Below are 19065 nucleotides of genomic sequence, written 5' to 3'. Positions count from 1 at the left end.
GAAACTCGAGCCATCTGTTGTGATATAGCAAAAATATTTTGTGAAAACACAAGTAAATCATAGTCAACCATTTAAAAAAAAAGATGTCAGTGGCATCGAACTTATGTGCTACACCGCGCGTCTGAATGGCATTACCTCCTCACTATATTTACCTTGGTTTGTGGAACCAAAAATTCTCTGCCGCTAACTAGGTTTGTGAAAGTTTATTTGATAATTCCGACTTAACAAAAAAAAAATATTCAAGTTGACTTTTCCAAGGTTCTGAAAGAACAGGTTAAGACAGCCACGAAGGCGGGTGACACCGAAATTGATAAATGCACTCAGCACAGATTGTGTGTGAAATCAACTTGAAGAAAATGATTTTTACGAAAATTTAGAATTTTGCCTTTGTGAAGTTGCTATTTCCATATAAACTTTGTAGCCGTTGACGCAATTTGTGTTGCACCGCCTTCCTGATCAACTCAGAGTTGTCTTAACCTGCTCTTTCAGAACCTTGAACTTTTCAAATAATTTGTAATGAGTGCGTTTAACAAAAAATGTGTGCCCTTCCTGTTCTTTATCTTGACCCGTTCTTTCAGAACCTTTGTGATTTTGACATGAATTATGAGTGAGTTGTTGATAAATCAGCCGATTGATGCCAGATTAACACTTTCTTTGAAAATTTCGTTTTGAGACCAGCGTTACAATAGTACCACTCTTTTAGTTCCACTTTTTTCCGTAAAAGGGAAAAAGTGGAACTATTGTAACGCTGCATATATGCAACGTTACAATAGTTCCACTTGTATAAGGAACTAAAAAAGTGAAACTATTGTAACGCTGCATATATGCGGCGTGAAAATAGTTCCACTTTTTCCTTTTACGAAAAAAGTGGAACTAAAAGAGTGGTACTATTGTAACGCTGGTAGAGGTAGTGAATACCGATGACAGCTCGGATGATAACAAATATCAATGGTACACTCGAAGAAAGTATCCCAGTTACAACTTTGACATCAATTTATTTTTCGGGATAAAACAGTGGAGACAAGCACCAAGGGCACTCATCAATGAACATATAAACCATTTCATTTACTATATAGGAGGTAGGTATGGATGTATGCTTGGTTCACAATCATAGATATATGTACAGTTTCATTGTCTCATATACCTGTGTCTCATGCACATAAGACCCAAAGTTCTGAAAGAACAGATTAAGACACTTCTGGACTGAATCACGAAGGCATCAATATTTCTCTGTGGCGCCAAGTAGGTTTGAAAAAGTCTAATGACAATTTCAACGTAACAATATTTGTGTTCTCTTAAGTTGAATTTTTGCACAATTTATAATGAGTACGATTGACAAGGCACCCGCCTTCGTGGATGTCTCCACGTGTTTTTACCAGTACCCTCATGGGTTTCGCCTATCTTTGGTTTTAATAAAAATCAATGACAGACCAACAGTTGAAAGCTAAACGGAGTGACAACGGAGAACTGTGAGGCCACCTCTGAATACGGTGTTTAAGTAGAGCGGGATGGAAAACCAACTCGGGGTCTGCTGTCATCGATAATACAAAAGAATCTGACAGCAGACCCCGAGATGGAACAATAGGTTGTCGTTTCGCCATCTCTATCACCTTAACACTATTAACAGTCATCCGTTTGGTCTCCGAGTACGTGACAGTTGACAATTTAAACAATAGAGCACATGATGAACCTGTTGTTTGAAATGTCAAGTTGACAATGTCAACTCCCATGTACACTTAGGCAAAACGGATGACTGTGAGGCCACCTTCACAAACTTTGTGATCAACTCATTGTTTTACCCTGTGTTTCACAACCTTGGAATCGCGCCTTCAATTCAAAAATCTATGCCACAATGGCACCTAACGGAATGCATTTGAATGTCGATTTGACGTTTGACGACTTTTTTTTGTTTGATTATCTGAAATGTCATAAGCAAACAATAAAAAAGAAAGAAAACAAATATTTGTACACATCAAAGTCAAAGGATGATTTCGATTTTCTCAATCGTCTGGATCTTATCAATTGTCAACTGTATTCGAGCTGATCAATGTCAGCAGACAAGTCCGTGTCGATGTAATTACGAAAATGGATTCGGCTACGATTTACAAGCACTTGAAAAGGTAGAGTTTGAGGCGTTTGTGCCCAACATCACTGGCATTTCATACATATTGAGCCTATGCAGCGACAGTACCATTCGACCGGATTTCAAACCAATTAACGTCAGCACTTGCGATCCGGGCTACGGGGTAAGGAACAAAACGTCCGCGAACTATTTCGAAAATTTCCTTTTGAACAAAAACCTTTGCCTAACAGATCTGCCTATACAATGCAGAAGCGGATAACCTTACACTATTGGCAAATAACAAAGACGCTGCCTTGAAAGTAGATACTGATGGTACGGTGTATCTTGCTTACACTCATCAGTGAGTTCCAAAGACACAGGGCCGGACTGGCTATCAAAAGGCTCAGTTGCCACGAAAAGTTGAAAAGCCTTGTCCGGACCTGACATGTCTCTTCTTTGATCGATTCTAATTGCACTCCCCGAATTTTTAGAGCTGTGGTCACGACAGTTTCGCTGATTTGCACAGATGTCGAGCGGAATTATTTTTTCGTGGATGGCAACTCGTCTGGGCAAGCTGTAAGTGACTATGCCTAAATTTGACCCGTATACCATCTTCTGATAACAAAAAAATAAAATCCACAGAATCTGGCACTGTTCTCCAAGCATGCATGCAAACAGGAATTGTTCACTGTGTCAACGTTAAGCACTGGAGCTGTGCTCAATATAACATTTCTTGTCATCGTCTTTGCGTACCTAGTCGTTGGAGTGTTGGTAGACTATTTTCTAATGGGAGCCCGAGGCATCGAGGTCATTCCACACTTAGCGTTTTGGAAAGATTTCCCATTTTTAGTTAGGGTAAGGATACTGAACCGGGATCGCCATTCCGTCTTAATTTTCCATTCTTATTCACTCCAGGACGGAATCAAATTTGTGCAGAGTGGCTGCAAAATCCAACCGAGTGATCTGTCGGAGAACCGCGATATTTACACGTCGATATAAATAGAGAGAGAGAGAGAGAGAGAAAGGAGTGAACATGGGGCAACCGGGAAGGCTATTTTGTGAATAATTTTTTTCATTGTTTTAAGGTTTGACTCAAATCTATCGAGACTGAAACACGTTTGTCGTAAGCAGCCTGAATACACCTTGTGCCACACACTCAACGGGATTGAGTGTACGGCGTAAGTTGTATTCAGGCTGTTTAGTTTGTCGTAGGTAAATTATTATTCAATTTCTGTGTACATTTTTCAGATCAAATAAAAATTAAAAGAATACGGCCAGCCGATCGTTTATCTCTCCGCAAAAGTCCATGTTCAAATGTTAGAATTTTGCATTCTACACATCCCAAGCAATCGGCTCACCTTTTACTTTTAATCAAATTATCAAATTAACGAATGACCTTTGACTCTTAACAGACGACAGCAATAACTGTCGTTCAATTAACTTCAAAATACTTTGTAGATGTCTGAGGTCATCACTAGTGTTAATCGAATGTATACAGAATATCCGATTGTTCGACTATGTCGTTTTTATCACGGACACCCAAAGCTCTATTTTTTACAAAAACGAAATATTGGTAGACAGGGCCGAACTGACAAATAATTTTTAAAAAAAATGTGCGTCAAAAACCACGAAAAAATGAAAAAATTTTATGAAAATTGAAAAAGGGATAAATACCGATCGAATGGTACCAAATTCGACGGGTGCTGGTCCATAGGTCCACTTCCGCATCCGTTGGAACATTTTTTCAGTTTTTCAGTTACGACAATAATCATCTGCAACTTTGTGACGCATTTTTAGCCCCGTACGAAGTACGAAGGGGCTTATAGGATTACGATGCCGTGTGTAATTGATGGAATTCGAAGCAGACGGTAAGGGCAAAGTGTTTGCCTATGTTTATAGATGACGAATCTGCAATAAAAATTTGGGCCGTCTGTCCGTCTGTCCGTCACGTCGATATCTTGAGTAAATCAAATCCGATTTTAAAAAATATTTTTTTCCCTGAAAGATAGTCAAAATAGTGAGGCTAAGTTCGAAGATGGGCATATTCGGGTCGGCCCTTCGTGAGTTAGGGCCACCTAAGTGATTTAAGGTCTTTTGGTGATATTTATGGCAAAATAAACGATGGAAATGTAAATGACACGGCAAATGATAGGTATTGTCAATACCAATCCAGGAAAAAAAAGTTTTTTAAAATCGGGTGAGTGGACCGTGAGTTAGGGCCTTAGAAGTGAAATGCTACTAGGGCCCTATGTGTATTTTACATAGAACTCGAGTAAATTTCATCCGTTTTTCGTAATTTTTGTTTGATTTGGAAGGTAATCGAATGCCGAATAGAATGTTGTTGAAAAAAAATTAAATTTGGGTCCTTGGCCTAAGGCCGCTACTAGGGCCCTATGTGTATTTCACATATAACTCGAGTAAATTTCATCCGTTTTTCGTAATTTTTGTTTCATTTGGAAGGTAATCAAAGGCCGAATAGAATGTAGTTGAAAAAAAAATTAAATTTGGGTCCTCGGACTGAGGCCGATACTAGGCCCTTCAAAAAAAATAAAATTTTTAGGGCGATTTGAAATTTTTGTTTCATTTGAAAGGAACGTCGTACGGGGCTTCGTAATTGCGCTATGCGCAATTTGTAAGATGTACATATTACATAATAATTTTACTTTAACTACATTAACCGGCGCAATAGGCTTACGGTCAAAGTAGGGTGACAGACGCACTAGGGTCACGTACGCAATAGATATACGGGTTTGTACGGGGCTCAGTCGCTGTTCTGATGGCTGTTCTGATGGCTCGTTTTTGTAAGACTTTCGTTGTAAAATCTCATCGGTATCGGTAAACTTCTCGTTGACTCATTTTCATGTTAAAATTTTCTTGGTCAAAATTGATTACGTTGAGGCGCAGAATGCGTCACCAAAACTGATATCAAATGTTTTGGAAGTTTAACTTTTACAGTACTAGCGTCACCTCTTCCTCTTTTGAGGTTTTTGTGGGATATCAGTTGTTTTGGAAGTTTTGGGTAATGCTTAGAGTTAAGATCTACAAGTGAAATATCTCAAAAATACGAAATTTCAAGCCGGTATGCCCATTCTGTGCCTTTTGGTAAAAATGTTGTTATGTCTACTACCACGACAGAATAAAGGTTTATTTTACTCTGCCGTGCTACTACCGTAAATTTGTGGGATTTATGGGAAATTTCCTTAAAAGTGACTTTAAGCATTTTATTCGGTGGATGGGTTAATCTCATTTAGGAAATAGACTGAATTGAACGTTAAACTGCTACAGCTTGGAACAGGTTAACGTGACAACTGAACTGGAAATCCCCTGAATCAGTTTTGAACTGAACCCGATTCAACCAATTTCGACCTGATCTGAAACCTGAATACAGTGAAAAGGTCAGTCCTGACCTGAAATCTGGCAAGTGTACCTGAAAATTTGAATGGTCAACGTGAAACATAACAGATTTTAGAATTTATGTTCAAGTCAGGTCACGTTTTTGTTAAATATAAATCTGACCTGACCTGAATTTTCAGGCTGAGTCATATTTTTGACCGCGTTCCGAGCCTTAACTCTAATTCCGCGGACAATAATTCCGTTTAAAAGTAGCAATACTCTCTCTAGCAGCCAAACTCTCCAGTTCTCTATGTCAAATTCAAACATTATTTCTTTGTATTCCACAAACGCTATTTTACATTTTGACTGACTACGCTGTAGTGTACATGTAAATTCCAAAGGCTACCTGATTCTTACACCACCTTAATAAAATTAGTTTGTTTGCTAGAGAGAGTATTGCAAGTAGTCATCTTGGTCTCCTAATATCACCCAATAACCCATTGAGAAATTTTATTGACAAAACTGCAATTCGAATGCACAAAAAGTTTAATTCCAATTTATCACTTGCGAACCGGTTGGTTGAGATGGTTTACTTGCAACGTACGATTGAATGGTCAATCACACTTTCTCTTGCTCAAATATTGCAGTTTCATATCAAACGATTTTGATGTCGTCAAAACGACCCGAAACGCTCTGGTACTTTTCCATTCGGAACAAAGTCCTTTTTACCTAATGACTTTATGACGACGTTAATAACTAATCCAAGCACCAGATGCCACAGAGCAGGTAAATTATGCACATACAGCACATACGCACACGACAAAGCGTAGACAATTTTTACCATCCATCTCCATCATCCATCATCCACCATCGTGAAAGAGTATCAAACGCGCTCTCTCTCTCTATGGAGAGAATAAACACCACGCTCACTGCATTCTATTTTTTCGGTGCAAGACGTTTGTCGACACAAAGTCGACGTTCATTTCAATTTCGCATCTACACTGATAAGTCTATCGGTAAAAGGATGTCGTCTTAAAAGAAAAATTGGACAGTGAAATAAACGGAAATACAGTTCTGTTGCGAAAGCGGTTTATTTGAGCGAAGTGACATCCTAATAAATTTTTGGTTACGGTGTGCCGTATTTAATATCAGCAAAAATACCGTTCGACACACAGTTCATAGTCGACAGGTAGTTCATAGATCCGTTCAATAGGAAATCGTAAGTTAAACTTAAATCTCTTGCAAATTTCCGCTTTTGATAAGTGGACGGATTGACAGATCGGTTCTTGGTGTGTGGGCAGAGGGACTTCTGTGAAAGTTGAGTTGGTTTTGATTCAACAAAATTTTAAAACAAAACGTATCCGCGAAGCGCTTATTAAGTGCTACGGTTGTACGAGAAAAGTCAGTCAGTCCACCTACATGACATGCTGTGTTGTTTATTACTTCAAACAAACGGCTGTAGACCCCGCCACATTTTCTTCATCAATGTCCTAGTCATAACTTGGAATTGTCCTTGTCGAAATGGAAAATCTGAATTTCCGTAGTCCAATTCATCAAGACAGAATAATTTCCATTTCAAAAAAAAAAAATTATCGCTGGATGACGATGTCGATCTGTCAAATTGACATTGCTGCATTGCAAACCCATCCATTTTTGTACGGTTGTAAGAGAAAAGTGACGCTGAGCATTCAGCGAGTGACATCTTTGTCTGATATGCCTTGTACAGCACACACAGCTTGGTTGTTCTATATCCGATAAATCTGTTTGTTCCGTTGTTGTTCCACTGGAAATCCGATAAAAGTTTGTGTTGTGGATGAATACAATTTGGCTTTGTGTTGTATATTAGGCAAACATGGTGCTGAACGAAAGGAATAACGAAAATAACGTACGCAACGGGAAGAGATCGCGTGGACCGAGCCCCAACGGTCATGGTGGTTCACCTGATTCCAGTTCAGACGATGATTGTAAGTGTTACATTGAATTTTATTTCGTATGTGAATTCGTCTACCCGCAACAACAACAACAACGACGAAATTCGCGTCACGAAAATGATCGCTGCTTTGAATTTTTGTTATCATTTTCGGTGGAAAAGCCACTGGTGTAGTCATAAAAACGTTGTATAGAAATATGCGAATGTTGAACGCATTACGATTCGTTGCTGGATGACGGTAGACGATGCACTTGCAAGATTGCAAATTGTTCGATGCAGATAATAAAATTGGTTTTTGATTTTTTTTTCCCGTTTCAGCGACAAAGAAAATCGGCAAAACAAAGACGAAAAGCGAATACGAAGGTAAGAAATTGTGGAAGAAAATTGTTTCTGTTTATGGTTTCTGCCAGTTGTTTGTTTGAATCAAAGACTAAATTACGTATGGAACGGCTGTCAATTCATAATTGTTCGCAATGCCGAAAGAATCAAAATTGAAACGAATTTTAGTCAAACAAAATCAACCATAGAGTCAGCGAGAACACATTTATTTGCACAGTTGTTGGCCTTATCATTATTTCCGGTAACTGTACGTCAGACGAAAGTTGATTTTACAATTTTACAACGTCAATGGGGTCTTGGTCGCGCCACAACATATATCAACAGAACTAACTCAATGCCAGAGTGTGTTAAATACGCATTGATTGCTGGTTATGCCTCTTCCCATTTTTTGACGCTATGTACAATTTCCAATCGATGTGGAACATAGGGTACAATTTTGCGGAAATTTTAATTTTCCTCATGGCTAGTACCAAAGTAATGCAAAACTGTCAGAAGGTAATGCATATCTTCAGCGAATCACAAAAAATACGGAACCCAAGTTTCGGATAAATTTAAGTGCAGCAATGCAGCACCATATTTCGTTTGCAGCGCTAACGATTTCTATAGAATTGACGGAATGTGGTGAATATGAGACGTAAATGTTGGGAAAGTACTGCGAAAAATCTAAGTGAATTCGTAGGTGCTGCAACAGTGTGTACTCTTATGCTGGACTCGAACTCACGTGAAACTTGGGTTCGATGTGCTTGTGCGGTTTTGCATTACCTTCAGTGGTTTAGGTTCTTTGGTTAGCACAGCCAGATCAAGTTAAAATCGACCCACGGAAATTTCCAGGCTAAAATCGTGAACCATTTTCGAGAAAATAGATTTCGATTTCCACTTTATGTGGTGCTATGCTCTAACGTAATTGAAGTAATCGGAAAACCAAAACCATTTTTTGGATAACTGTCAACATTTGTGACACTTCCTGTCACTCTGTTTAAGAATGTCCTTCCACCAAATTTGGTTAGCTTCGAATATCCCTCTTTGTCTGCTAGACACTAGACTTCCCTTAGTGTTGTTATTTCGCATAGGGTGTAATCTGAACAAGCAAACGAGGGTTGTTCGTTATCTATGGATATCACGGAAATTACCAAAACAAGCTCGTTCAGTCATCTCCGTGTGTTAAGCATTCAACTGAAAATTTTTGAGGGATGAATGACGAAACTGAATTTTCTTTCATGAATTACACACCGGTCGTTCCTCAGCATTAGTTCTCTTTCCTGAATTTATTTTTGATTGTTCTTGGGTCGTGGTAATCGCCGTAAACGCCTTTAATTTATGACCAGCCTCAGAAAAAAAAATCCGCTGGCCTTCGTAGTCGTCGTACCTTTAACTCAGCTTTCTAAAGCAATGAAAATTTTCCTCTTTTTCCAGAAAAAATTCGTGTTGGTAAAGACTATCAAGTCGTTTGTCCAGAACTAATCCCGATCACTGACAGAAAACCGGAAACACTGACCGATCGTGCACTGCTAGTGTGGTCGCCCACCACAGACATACCAGAAAGTAAATGTAAGTTGGGCTTAATCCGTAACGCAAACATTGAACAAACTAATAAATCCGAACCTTTCCCGAAACCAGTGGAAGAATACATTTCCGTGGCAAAGGAAAAATATGGCTACAACGGTGAACAGGCGCTCGGCATGCTATTCTGGCACAAACACGATCTGGAACGGGCCGTGTTAGATTTAGCTAATTTCACACCATTTCCGGACGAATGGACTGTCGAAGACAAAGTTTTATTCGAGCAAGCATTTCAATTTCACGGCAAAAGTTTTCATCGAATCAGACAGATGGTAAGGTTATACTTTGAAGTTGTATGCGATTGATCCGATGGATTTTAATTCGGTTGGTTCTTTTCTAACAGCTGCCCGACAAGCCCATTCCCAGTCTAGTCAAATATTACTACTCCTGGAAAAAAACGCGTAGCCGTACGTCAGTAATGGATAGACAGGAGAAGATTAAAGCGAAAGAGGGATCAGAGAATGGAAGCGAAAACGGCAGTAACGAAGAATCGGACACCGAAGAAAAGGTAGGTTCTTAACCGCGGACACTAAAGTTTGGGGTTGGTTGGATTGGTTTGGTTTCTCGATTTTTGTTTTTTGTTTTTTTAATTATTTTGATTTGTGTGCTGCAAGCAGTGTTATGGTTTTTTGTAGAATTTTGATCAAAGAAGTTGTATAGACTGATCGATCGAAGTGTTCTTAACTTGGCATTTTTCTTCGTCAATATTCTCCTTCTATCGGTCCACATAACTTCTTTGATTTCAATTGTTTTGATTTGTTTTTTGTTTTGTTCTGAAGAGATATAATGACATTTTGTGGCCCATCAAAATGTTATTATAATCGAATCCGATTCACACCCTTCGCCAGAACCGATGACGACGAAATTTACGACCTGACCCAACGAAATTTGCTAATCAAAATTTTTTTTTTTTAATTTTTAATTTTAAAATGTTTAGAAATGGCCACTGCATAGAGGTATTCGAAGAACAAGTGGATCGCCACCACGAGGTTCAAATGATGATCATAATAATTCATCAACGCCCACAAATCAGGTGGGTGGCATAAGTTGAAAAGCTGAGAAATTTTCTTTTCCTTTAATTTTTGGTTTCTTTTTGGCCTATTTTGTTTATACACAAGACAGCCACGATCCATTTCGTTCTATCATTTTCTATTATGCTCTCGATCGCTTTTGGTTTCAAAATTAATTATTTTCTCTCTCTTCATTTTCTCACTTTCATTTTATTGTACTCATCAATTAACCCACACTTGACATGCATACACCATACGGCCGCATTTAATTTTTTTTTCGGAATTTTCCGTGTTACACATTTTTTACAGTCGGAGCCAGTGAAATTTCAGCATCAATTTGCTTCAGCTGTTTTTCAGCTGGTTGACACATACAAACAAAACAACTTGTATACTGCTGATCCAACCGTAGACACAGTTTTGTTTTGTATGAGTGAACAAGCTGAAAAACAGCTGAATGAAATTCATGCTGAAATAGTACTGCCTCTGACTGCAGCTTTTCGATAAAATCATTTTATTTTCCCTAGCTTATATCTGACTGTGACCTTCTTTTTGAGCTTAGTTAAGCATGTAATGAAATGACTGCTTCGCTTCTCGTCAATGTTTAGAATTATCGCATCAGGCAAATATCTGTAAAATGATCTCGTTGAAAAGGGAAAGAGTATATCGGAGAAAGATCTTGTGTACCTTCAGCGCTTTCAGTGTCTACACCCATCTGACTGAAAATCTAATTTTTCATTAAATTTCAATGTGAATTTTCGAAAATATTCTGCCTTTGATTGGGCATGGAATAGTGTATGGTATCATGGTAACCTAGCACCGGGAAATATTTTTTCCGTACAAAATTTGAATACCAGCAAATTAAGCCTTCACCGAACACAGCATCGGGAACGGGAAGCCCGTTTTAAGGTTTTGTTTACCGTAAATTTTGGATTTGATCACTGACTGGATCGAAAACATTATTTCCATGTCCGCTTTTGATTCGCGAACTTGTACAAGTTGACGCAACAGGTCATGCAAAAAGGCTAAGCTCATTCGCCCTGTAAAGAACTCGCTAATAGTACGAAAATGCCAGACTTGTGGTGAGTGTCTGTGGTTTTTGGTTGCGCATGACATTACTTGAATACTTCAGTAAGAAACAAAACATAAGTTCCCTTCTGTGGCTTGTTCAACAGAAAACTACTGACCACCGACCCGAAGATACCATGCCTCGGATCGAGTTCAATTAAGTTTTTGACATAAAGTTGGTCTGTTCCGAGGCCCAGATAAACTGTTAACCCTACTGTGTCTTATCAATCTTACGAATCAGTTTTCGAAAACGAATCCATTGTCTAACTAATTGTCCTAGACTCAGTCTGAGTAAAAATTTGTCTTAATTGCATGAACTGTGGTGTGTATGGTTTGAAGATAAAATTGTAGAATTTGGTTTTTACAGATTGGTTTATGTTGTAGAGATTGTTAGGACGGTAAGGTTAACTTTCGATTTTGTGATATAATTTGTTAATTTTTCAATTTCACACCGAATAACTCAACCCAAAGACAAGAACCGGCACAAAATGAAAAGCCTTCATTAGTACGACGTACTTCGAAGTATTTCTAGTGCAAATTAATTAAATTTCTATAGAGTAAGGCATTTGTTCTCGTATTACTAGTTCATCAAGCGAGTCGCCACCGGTCAGCAGTGGGTTTTGATTTTCTATTTTCAAAAGTAGGCCTTTACACATTGAAAACTCGTGCTTCCACCTACGTAATGAACACATACTAAGCGAGCTAACCGTAATTCTATTGAACGACTAACGCCCATGTTGATAAATTTAATAGTTTGAACTAACAAAGATTGTTCGCAAATAAACGTGTCACAGTGGTTTTGATCAATCGTGGTGCCTTAGGCAGAGCTTACAAAAACTTCTTGATATCTGTTTATCCTCACTAATTACCGATCCAAGGCATTCTTCTTCTAATTTACTTTTTGTTCTGGTTTTTTCACAAAGAAAACGGTACAGGAAATGTCTCCCAAATTTAGGCATTAATTTCCTTTAGCCGTTCGTCAGCTGGTCCACTCACCTGTATACGGTTTAAGCACTAAAACGCGCGTATAAAGACGAATAAGTTCTTTTGCTTTGATGGACTAGCTGAAAAGCAGTTGAAGCAAATACATGTCTAAATTTCACTGACGTCGACTGTACCTCAAAGGCATCATTTCATTCAATATGAGACAAACATCAATCAAATGGGAAAAAAATAACTTCGATTATGTTGTCTGTGACAAATCAATTGTATTAAGAGCAATGGACCATTTGCACATTTGTAGCCTACGTTTAGGCGGAAAAATATTCGTTTTTTGATGATTTCTCTGAACCAAAATCTTTTTTTTTGAAAAAGTAAAACCTTTGCAGATTGTGTAAATTTATGTAATCTGCAAAGGTTTCTCCAAGTCCCCAAGTTATCATCCACAAACCAATTTTTCCTCTAAAAGAAACACACACTTTAGCGTGCTTTAATGGTTTTACAGAGAAATGATAAGTTGGTACGCCTGTGACGAGATACCGTACACATTTTTTAACCTCATATTCCTTCTATCTCGCCATAGGCATACCAACTTATCATTTCTTTGTGGTTTTACTTAAAAAAAGATTTTCGTTCAGAGAAATCATCAAAAAACGAATATTCTTCCGCCTAAATGCAGGCTACAAATTTGCAAGGAATGCATTGCTCTTAAATGTGGGAGTTAAGGTAGTGTAGTCCATGTTTTCTTAGTTCCTTATATGCATGTGTAGTTCGTTAAACATAAAAAATTATGAAAAATTTGAAGAAATGTATTGTCGACTTAGCGGAATCGTACGGAATGAAGGCAAAATATTCCATAAACCAAACAATTCCATAACAAACCAAAAATTCGTTTGTTTATTACATCCGGCGTCCACATTCATTATTAGGGTTAGGGGTGTGCACAATTTATGAAAAATAGATTACAATCGAAACGGTGAAGATTAGGGACGATACTTTCACTTCCATTTTGAATCAGACGTTCTTGTAGAGAAGAGTTGTGTCAGCAGAACATAGAACTAAGAACTGTAGACCTGAAGCATTCTTAACCGTAATGTTTTTTTTTTTTTTGTTGATGTCAGGACTTATTTTAGAGAATTTTAATTCTGAAAAAAATCCGAATCATTCCTGGAAATTCTGAAGAAGAAAAAAATCCGATTTTTTCGGAATTTTTTCGGAGTATTTTCAAAAAATTTCGGAATTCTCTAAAATAAGCCCTGGTTGATGTGCATGCAAATTATACAAAATCCTTTTTTTTATAACCATTTTCTAATCTACTCTACCCTAAAATGCTTCATATTTTCATTGTACCTTCCCTCCCCATTTCCTCTAAATTATTCATTTTGTATGACAAAATAAATTTTCATTTTTATTTTTTAATTAACCCAACATTTAGCTAGCGAAATAGAATGTAAAACAAAACAAACAAAAAAAAATTAAAATTTCGAATTTTACCAATTTTTTCCTTTTTATTTCAACTCTTTCCAGAAACCTAGAACCTCCGCAACAACACCACATCGTCTGACACTTCTGTGAGATGTACTGTAGACAAAAAAATGCTATGCACACGCTCTGCATCTACATTTATATTCATAATACCGTGTGTTGATTGTGTGTAGCATTTTGCTATAAATTAAGTAGAAATTTAGTTAGATTGTATGAGAGAGAGAGACAGTGAGAGATCAATTTTGTTAAAGCAGAAACAAAAGAAGGAAAGGAAAGAACGTTTCGATTTCGTATAAATGTGCATACGATTTGAAAACCAGGTCCTCCCCTCCCCCAAACACAGGTTCGGTATTAAATTAAGCTAAAGAAGAAAAAAAAACTAAATTAAATTGTTAAATTTAAAGAAGAAAGATGAGAAAAAAAGCAAAGAAAGAAAAAATGGACGTGCAGAAAATGATGTAAATAAATTATTCAAATTAATTAAGAACGAAAAATGTTTGTGTTTGTTTATGGAATTGTTTTGCGAACTTCTGTACGTACGGTTTGCATTCTTTTTAAATTGTTCCCGATTTAGAGTGGTTCACAATCATTCGTTGAGCGACCCTGCAAAAAAGGTCTCGTTATTCCAAGATTCTGAAAGAACAGGTTAAGACACCCACGAAGGGGCATCAAATTTGTTAAGAGCGATGTACCCTTTGCATATTTGTAACCTTTTAAGACCGGAAAATATTCGTTTTTTGATGATTTCCTTGAACCGAAATCTTTTTTTCTAAGTAAAACCATTGGAACACGTAAAGGTGTGTCACTTTCAATGGAAAAATTGTGGGAGCTAATTTATGTCACTGTGAGAAACTTGTGTGGATTGTGATAAGTTATTACCCACAAACCAATTTTTCCTTCAAACGTAACACATTTTTGCGTGCTTTCACAGCTTTTCAAAAAAAAAAAGATTTTGACTCAAAGAAATATTTTCAGGCCTAAATGCAAGGTTCTGAAAGAACAGGTTGAGACCAAGGCTGTATACTTTGAAGAGGTCACGCAGATGCAGATACGCGGGTTACACACCACGTTTCATACATAAAATTCACCACGCCATACAAATTCAATTTTGGTGAATTTGTTTGTATGGAAAAGGTGTGTTCCCGCGTATCTAATAAAATGGCGATCTGCGTGACCTCCCCAAAGTATACAGCCTTGGTTGAGACACTCACGAAGGCAGGTGAAACACAAATTTTGACAATTTAGACATGTTTTGTTAAACACACTCACTAGAGATTGAGTGAAAAGAAAACTTGAAATTTTTTTTTTTTATCAAGTTGACACAATGATGAGTGTGTTTAACAAAACCTGTCTAAATTGACAAAATTTGTGTTTCGTGATAAAAATCGTTCCAAGGTTCTGAAAGAACAGGTAAAGAAACTTCTAAGTTGATCACGAAGTCGTTGAAACACAAATTTTGACAATTGAGACAGGTTTTGTTGCAGATTGTGTGAAATGTGAACTTAATAAAAATAATTTTTTTCTTCAAGTTTTCTCTAGTGAGTGTGTTTAACAAAACATGTCTAAATTGTCAAAATTTGTGTTTCACCCGCCTTCGTGAATGTCTTAACACATTGAAATTCATTGCTGCTTACCAACTTTCGGCACCCTAAACTTTACTTAAATCGTCGTGGAATGCCTCCAAATAAATTTATAAAAATCCAAAACTGAATTCTAGATTTTTAGAAATTTATTTGGAGGCATTCCACGACTATTTAAGTAAAGTCCAGAGTGCCGAAAGTTGACAAGCCGCAATTATTTTGAATGTGTTAACCTGTTCTTTCAGAACCTTGGAAAATTCAACTTGAAGAAAACCTTTTCTTATTTTCAAGTTGAAACTGTCATGGAGACTTTTTCAAAAATAGTTGACGGCACAGGGAATAGTTGACGGTGATACCACCGCCTTGATCAACTCAGAAGTATCTTAACATGTTCCTTCAGAACGTATCATTATTCTACTAATCCCATTTTATGATGAATGGCTTGCTTCTAATACTCATCTTGAGTTCTAAACATTCTCGTCCGACATACTCAACCGTTTCGATAAAACACTCTTGTAATGCCGTAAACTGCAAATACAAGTCATGGCTATTTTGAAGGTATGCCATTCGGATAGGTAACGTCGATCGCCAACGTTTTTCATTTTGAAATGAGATGTGCACGTAGTCGTCGGAAGACTTCATGTCACCCTGCTTTTCTTATACAAATTTCAACTCATCATATGTGGTGAATTAGAATTATTTTGCGTTTGAAAGTGGTGTGTCGCCGCGGGTCTAATAAAATGGCCATTGACGCTACCTTTCGAAGTGCACATGCAAAGCCTTGGTTTGTACAACTTTGATGAACCGAGTGTATTTTCAATTTACTTCTTGAGATGACGACGATTGCTTCACAATTAAAAAGTCATTAAACATGTGGAGGAAACCTTAATCTATAGCGTGTTTTGCGACACATCTTGACAATGGATATTGGAAGCCATTGATGTTCACCATGTTCAGATCACTGACACGTCTTAGAATAATGTTTTTCAGTTGGTCTTCAATGCCTGTTGGCATGTTTAATTCACAACACGTTACTTTATGGCGATTTTTTTTTTGTACCGATGAGAAGTCCTCTTTACTGGTTTCAAAATGCTTTCCAAATATTGCGCTAAAAATTCGGCAACTTTGTGAAAAAACAACGATCTCCACATGGCTATTGGTCGGCGTTTCTTCAGGAACTCACTATTTCACCGAACTCACCGCCAGTTCGCCAGATCGACTGTCGTTTCATCTCGAGGACTTTCTGAAGAAACGTCAACTACTCGTCCCTTCTTCTTTCGGCAGGAACTCGTTTGTTCTGCAGAATGTAATTGATACTCATGTCGTCAAATTTTCAGCGCAATTGTTGGAAGTCTGAGTTTTCAGTACAATTTTCCTCTGTCCTTGGATGATGGAAAACACAAAGAGTTTTTGTAGTGTGTATACCGTTTAAGGCTCCTCTCATTGACTGTTTTTGGGAAAACATTTTCTTCTTCTTCTATTGCGAAAATGTAGTATAGTTCGATCAAACTTCCTTTTTTCTTCCTACCACTGGTCTGGTGCCTTTTACAGTATTTGGTGGGAAAATTTAGAGCTTTCTTTGGTGTAGTCACTGTGTTTAGTGTACATAAAGCATGCATTTTCATTGTCCTTGTCTAAAGTCCACTAAAATCCTACAACTATCATGAGTCAATTGCATCCATTCACAGACATCCGCAACTACTGCAACCAATGGCACATCGACCAAAGATGACATCAACATGACAAAATCCGAGAAATATTGTTCTCGATGCGGTGTCGCATGCAATTATACCAATCTTTCAGTGCACGGCGAACTATGCAACAGTTGCTTCCATCATTGGAGGTACGAAACGACTCAGATATGTGACTAAAAATCGGTGGACTAATTTGTTCGAATTTCTTAGACGTACTGGCGCCCAACGACCTATAACCGGTCCAACCTTTGCGAAACGTGGCCGTGGTGTTGAACGCCATAAGCGTAAGCCTCCGCGTGGAATGCATATCAATCACGACGATATTGTTGCCCTAGCCAGTTCCGATCAGTCCGACCAAGGTAGTGTCAATTTGTTGGCATCGATGGATCGTGAGTTGAACACCTTACTAAGTCAAGTAGGTTTTCAATTTCCCGCTTCCTCGATAGTCAAATCTGACCAAATCCAATTTAGATTCAAATGAAGAAGCAGCTCGCTAGCGCTCTGAAAGCGAACACCGAAGAGGATAATAAAGAACTGATACCGCCCGAGACGATGAATCGGTTGAGTTCTCGCTGGAACAACGAAGAATTTAATTTGGCCATAGTCGGGATCCGGAAATATGGCAAACAGTACGGAGCAATTGCCGATATAATTGGCTCGAAGACCGAGGCACAAGTTCGTACATTCTTTGTGAACTATCGTAAGAAGCATAATCTGGACGGACTGGTTAAGGAGTACGAGGCGCAGCTGAAACTGAACGAACAGAAAGACTTGGACGCTAGTGACATTAAGCAGCATGAGCCGGAAATAATGGAAGTAAGTCAACGCTAACGTGCTGTTACGGTGGGGATGGCTAATGGAAAATATTTCTTCCGTTACAGATCGACGCCGATGAAGAGAATACGAACACCAAAGATGATGACGATGTCGAGGAAGTATCACAGCCGATACTCAAAGCGTTAAATGATAATTGATTTGTCCAATGGAAAATTCCCATCCCGAACATGAGTATGGGATCGGCATTTATGATTTTATATGTTTTATCGTTGCGTGCAAAATGACTATCGCTTTCAGTTAAAAAAAAAGAAATGGATCACACAAAAAGAAATCGATTTAAATTATACAAAAAGCAAATTTTCGAACAAAATCTGAACTGAGTATACTGAGACAACCATATATGGTCGAAGTTTTAGTTTTAGTCGCACTTTGAAGCACTTTTTGTCGTTTAAATTTGCTTTCGTTCCACACGTTAAATTTAATCCAAATAAATTAAAGATTTTCGAATCGGAATACCATTCGATTGACAATTTCGATTGCGTTTTTATTGACTTGTCGACATCAGTTTCTATATTCGAAACTAAACTGAATATGGAAACGACCGAAACGTCTGAAGCCTAAATTATTATGAAGCAGTATGTGTAAGCTGGTACACAGTGAAATGAGAAAATGGATGAGACAAATGTCAAATTGGGATCGTGCCGAGTGTAACTTTGATGTGAACTCTGATTTTTTACGCATTTTTCATCTGTCTACACAGCTCATGACACCATGCAAAATGCATTAAAAATGACCATGAAGTCTCGTTTTCGTGTGTTTATTGACCTCTAGTCTCGGATCAACAAAATTCACACGAAAACTCTACTTTTCATCTTTTCATCTCTTGTTATGTAAAATACTATTTTTCACGAAGTGTTTGTTGTGTGTGCTTCGTGGATAAAGACAGTTGTTCACGCCACGCACGAATGAAAAAATTATTTCTTTATCTTGGGGAGAAATTGGAAATTCCAACTGGAGCGAATTGCGGAACTCGCTTCGCTCTGGCAACTTTTAGTTTTGTTGGAATTTCCTAGTTTCTCACCTCGGTAAACAAATACTATTTTTCATATTATCAATGATGGACAAGAACTTCACACCGGAGAAAATCAGTCCGAACCACTGTCTCGTTTCTGAATGAAATAATTAGTTGAATTAGCAATTGCAGTGAGAGGTGGCGCTGATGCTAATCGGCACCCAAAAATTACATGGGCACCCAGACATGTTTAAAAATGACTGCGCCACCATGCCATCT

General features: G+C 37.9%; 2 protein-coding genes across 6 annotated transcripts; both read left to right on the top strand.

Annotated features, from left to right (window-relative positions):
- Positions 1 to 1887: 1887 nt before the first annotated feature.
- Positions 1888 to 3339, top strand: LOC119076136. Its single transcript, XM_037182810.1, has 5 exons — positions 1888 to 2246; positions 2314 to 2423; positions 2554 to 2638; positions 2705 to 2917; positions 2978 to 3339. The coding sequence occupies exons 1-5, from the start codon at positions 1986 to 1988 to the stop codon at positions 3059 to 3061; spliced, it is 753 nt and encodes a 250-aa protein (XP_037038705.1). The 5' UTR covers positions 1888 to 1985; the 3' UTR covers positions 3062 to 3339.
- Positions 3340 to 6328: 2989 nt separating this feature from the next.
- On the top strand, positions 6329 to 18287 carry LOC119076062 (REST corepressor). Of its 5 annotated transcripts, none has more exons than XM_037182700.1 (11): positions 6363 to 6584; positions 7242 to 7359; positions 7644 to 7688; positions 9078 to 9212; positions 9282 to 9496; positions 9568 to 9732; positions 10162 to 10257; positions 16992 to 17146; positions 17208 to 17412; positions 17469 to 17813; positions 17879 to 18287. In XM_037182700.1, the coding sequence occupies exons 2-11, from the start codon at positions 7248 to 7250 to the stop codon at positions 17969 to 17971; spliced, it is 1566 nt and encodes a 521-aa protein (XP_037038595.1). In that variant the 5' UTR covers positions 6363 to 6584; positions 7242 to 7247; the 3' UTR covers positions 17972 to 18287. The 5 variants fall into 5 exon arrangements, with proteins under 5 accessions (XP_037038596.1, XP_037038595.1, XP_037038594.1 ...); XM_037182699.1 differs by having other exon boundaries at positions 6364 to 6614; XM_037182701.1 differs by lacking the exon at positions 10162 to 10257 and having other exon boundaries at positions 6329 to 6614.
- The last annotated feature ends 778 nt before the right edge of the window (positions 18288 to 19065 follow it).

Source organism: Bradysia coprophila, unplaced genomic scaffold, assembly GCF_014529535.1.
Source record: "Bradysia coprophila strain Holo2 unplaced genomic scaffold, BU_Bcop_v1 contig_232, whole genome shotgun sequence".
In the NCBI taxonomy this organism is placed as follows: domain Eukaryota; kingdom Metazoa; phylum Arthropoda; class Insecta; order Diptera; family Sciaridae; genus Bradysia; species Bradysia coprophila.
This window is presented reverse-complemented; position numbering and strand designations above follow the sequence as displayed.

Bases quoted from the DNA above. Each gene is read 5' to 3' on its own strand.
- LOC119076062 (XM_037182700.1), top strand. From the start codon at position 7,248: ATGGTGCTGAACGAAAGGAATAACGAAAATAACGTACGCAACGGGAAG. The intron at 7,360-7,643 runs GTAAGTGTTACA...TTCCCGTTTCAG, and splicing joins TTCCAGTTCAGACGATGATT to CGACAAAGAAAATCGGCAAA. The intron at 10,258-16,991 runs GTGGGTGGCATA...ATCCATTCACAG, and splicing joins CATCAACGCCCACAAATCAG to ACATCCGCAACTACTGCAAC.
- LOC119076136 (XM_037182810.1), top strand. From the start codon at position 1,986: ATGATTTCGATTTTCTCAATCGTCTGGATCTTATCAATTGTCAACTGT. The intron at 2,424-2,553 runs GTGAGTTCCAAA...CCGAATTTTTAG, and splicing joins TATCTTGCTTACACTCATCA to AGCTGTGGTCACGACAGTTT. The intron at 2,918-2,977 runs GTAAGGATACTG...TATTCACTCCAG, and splicing joins ATTTCCCATTTTTAGTTAGG to GACGGAATCAAATTTGTGCA.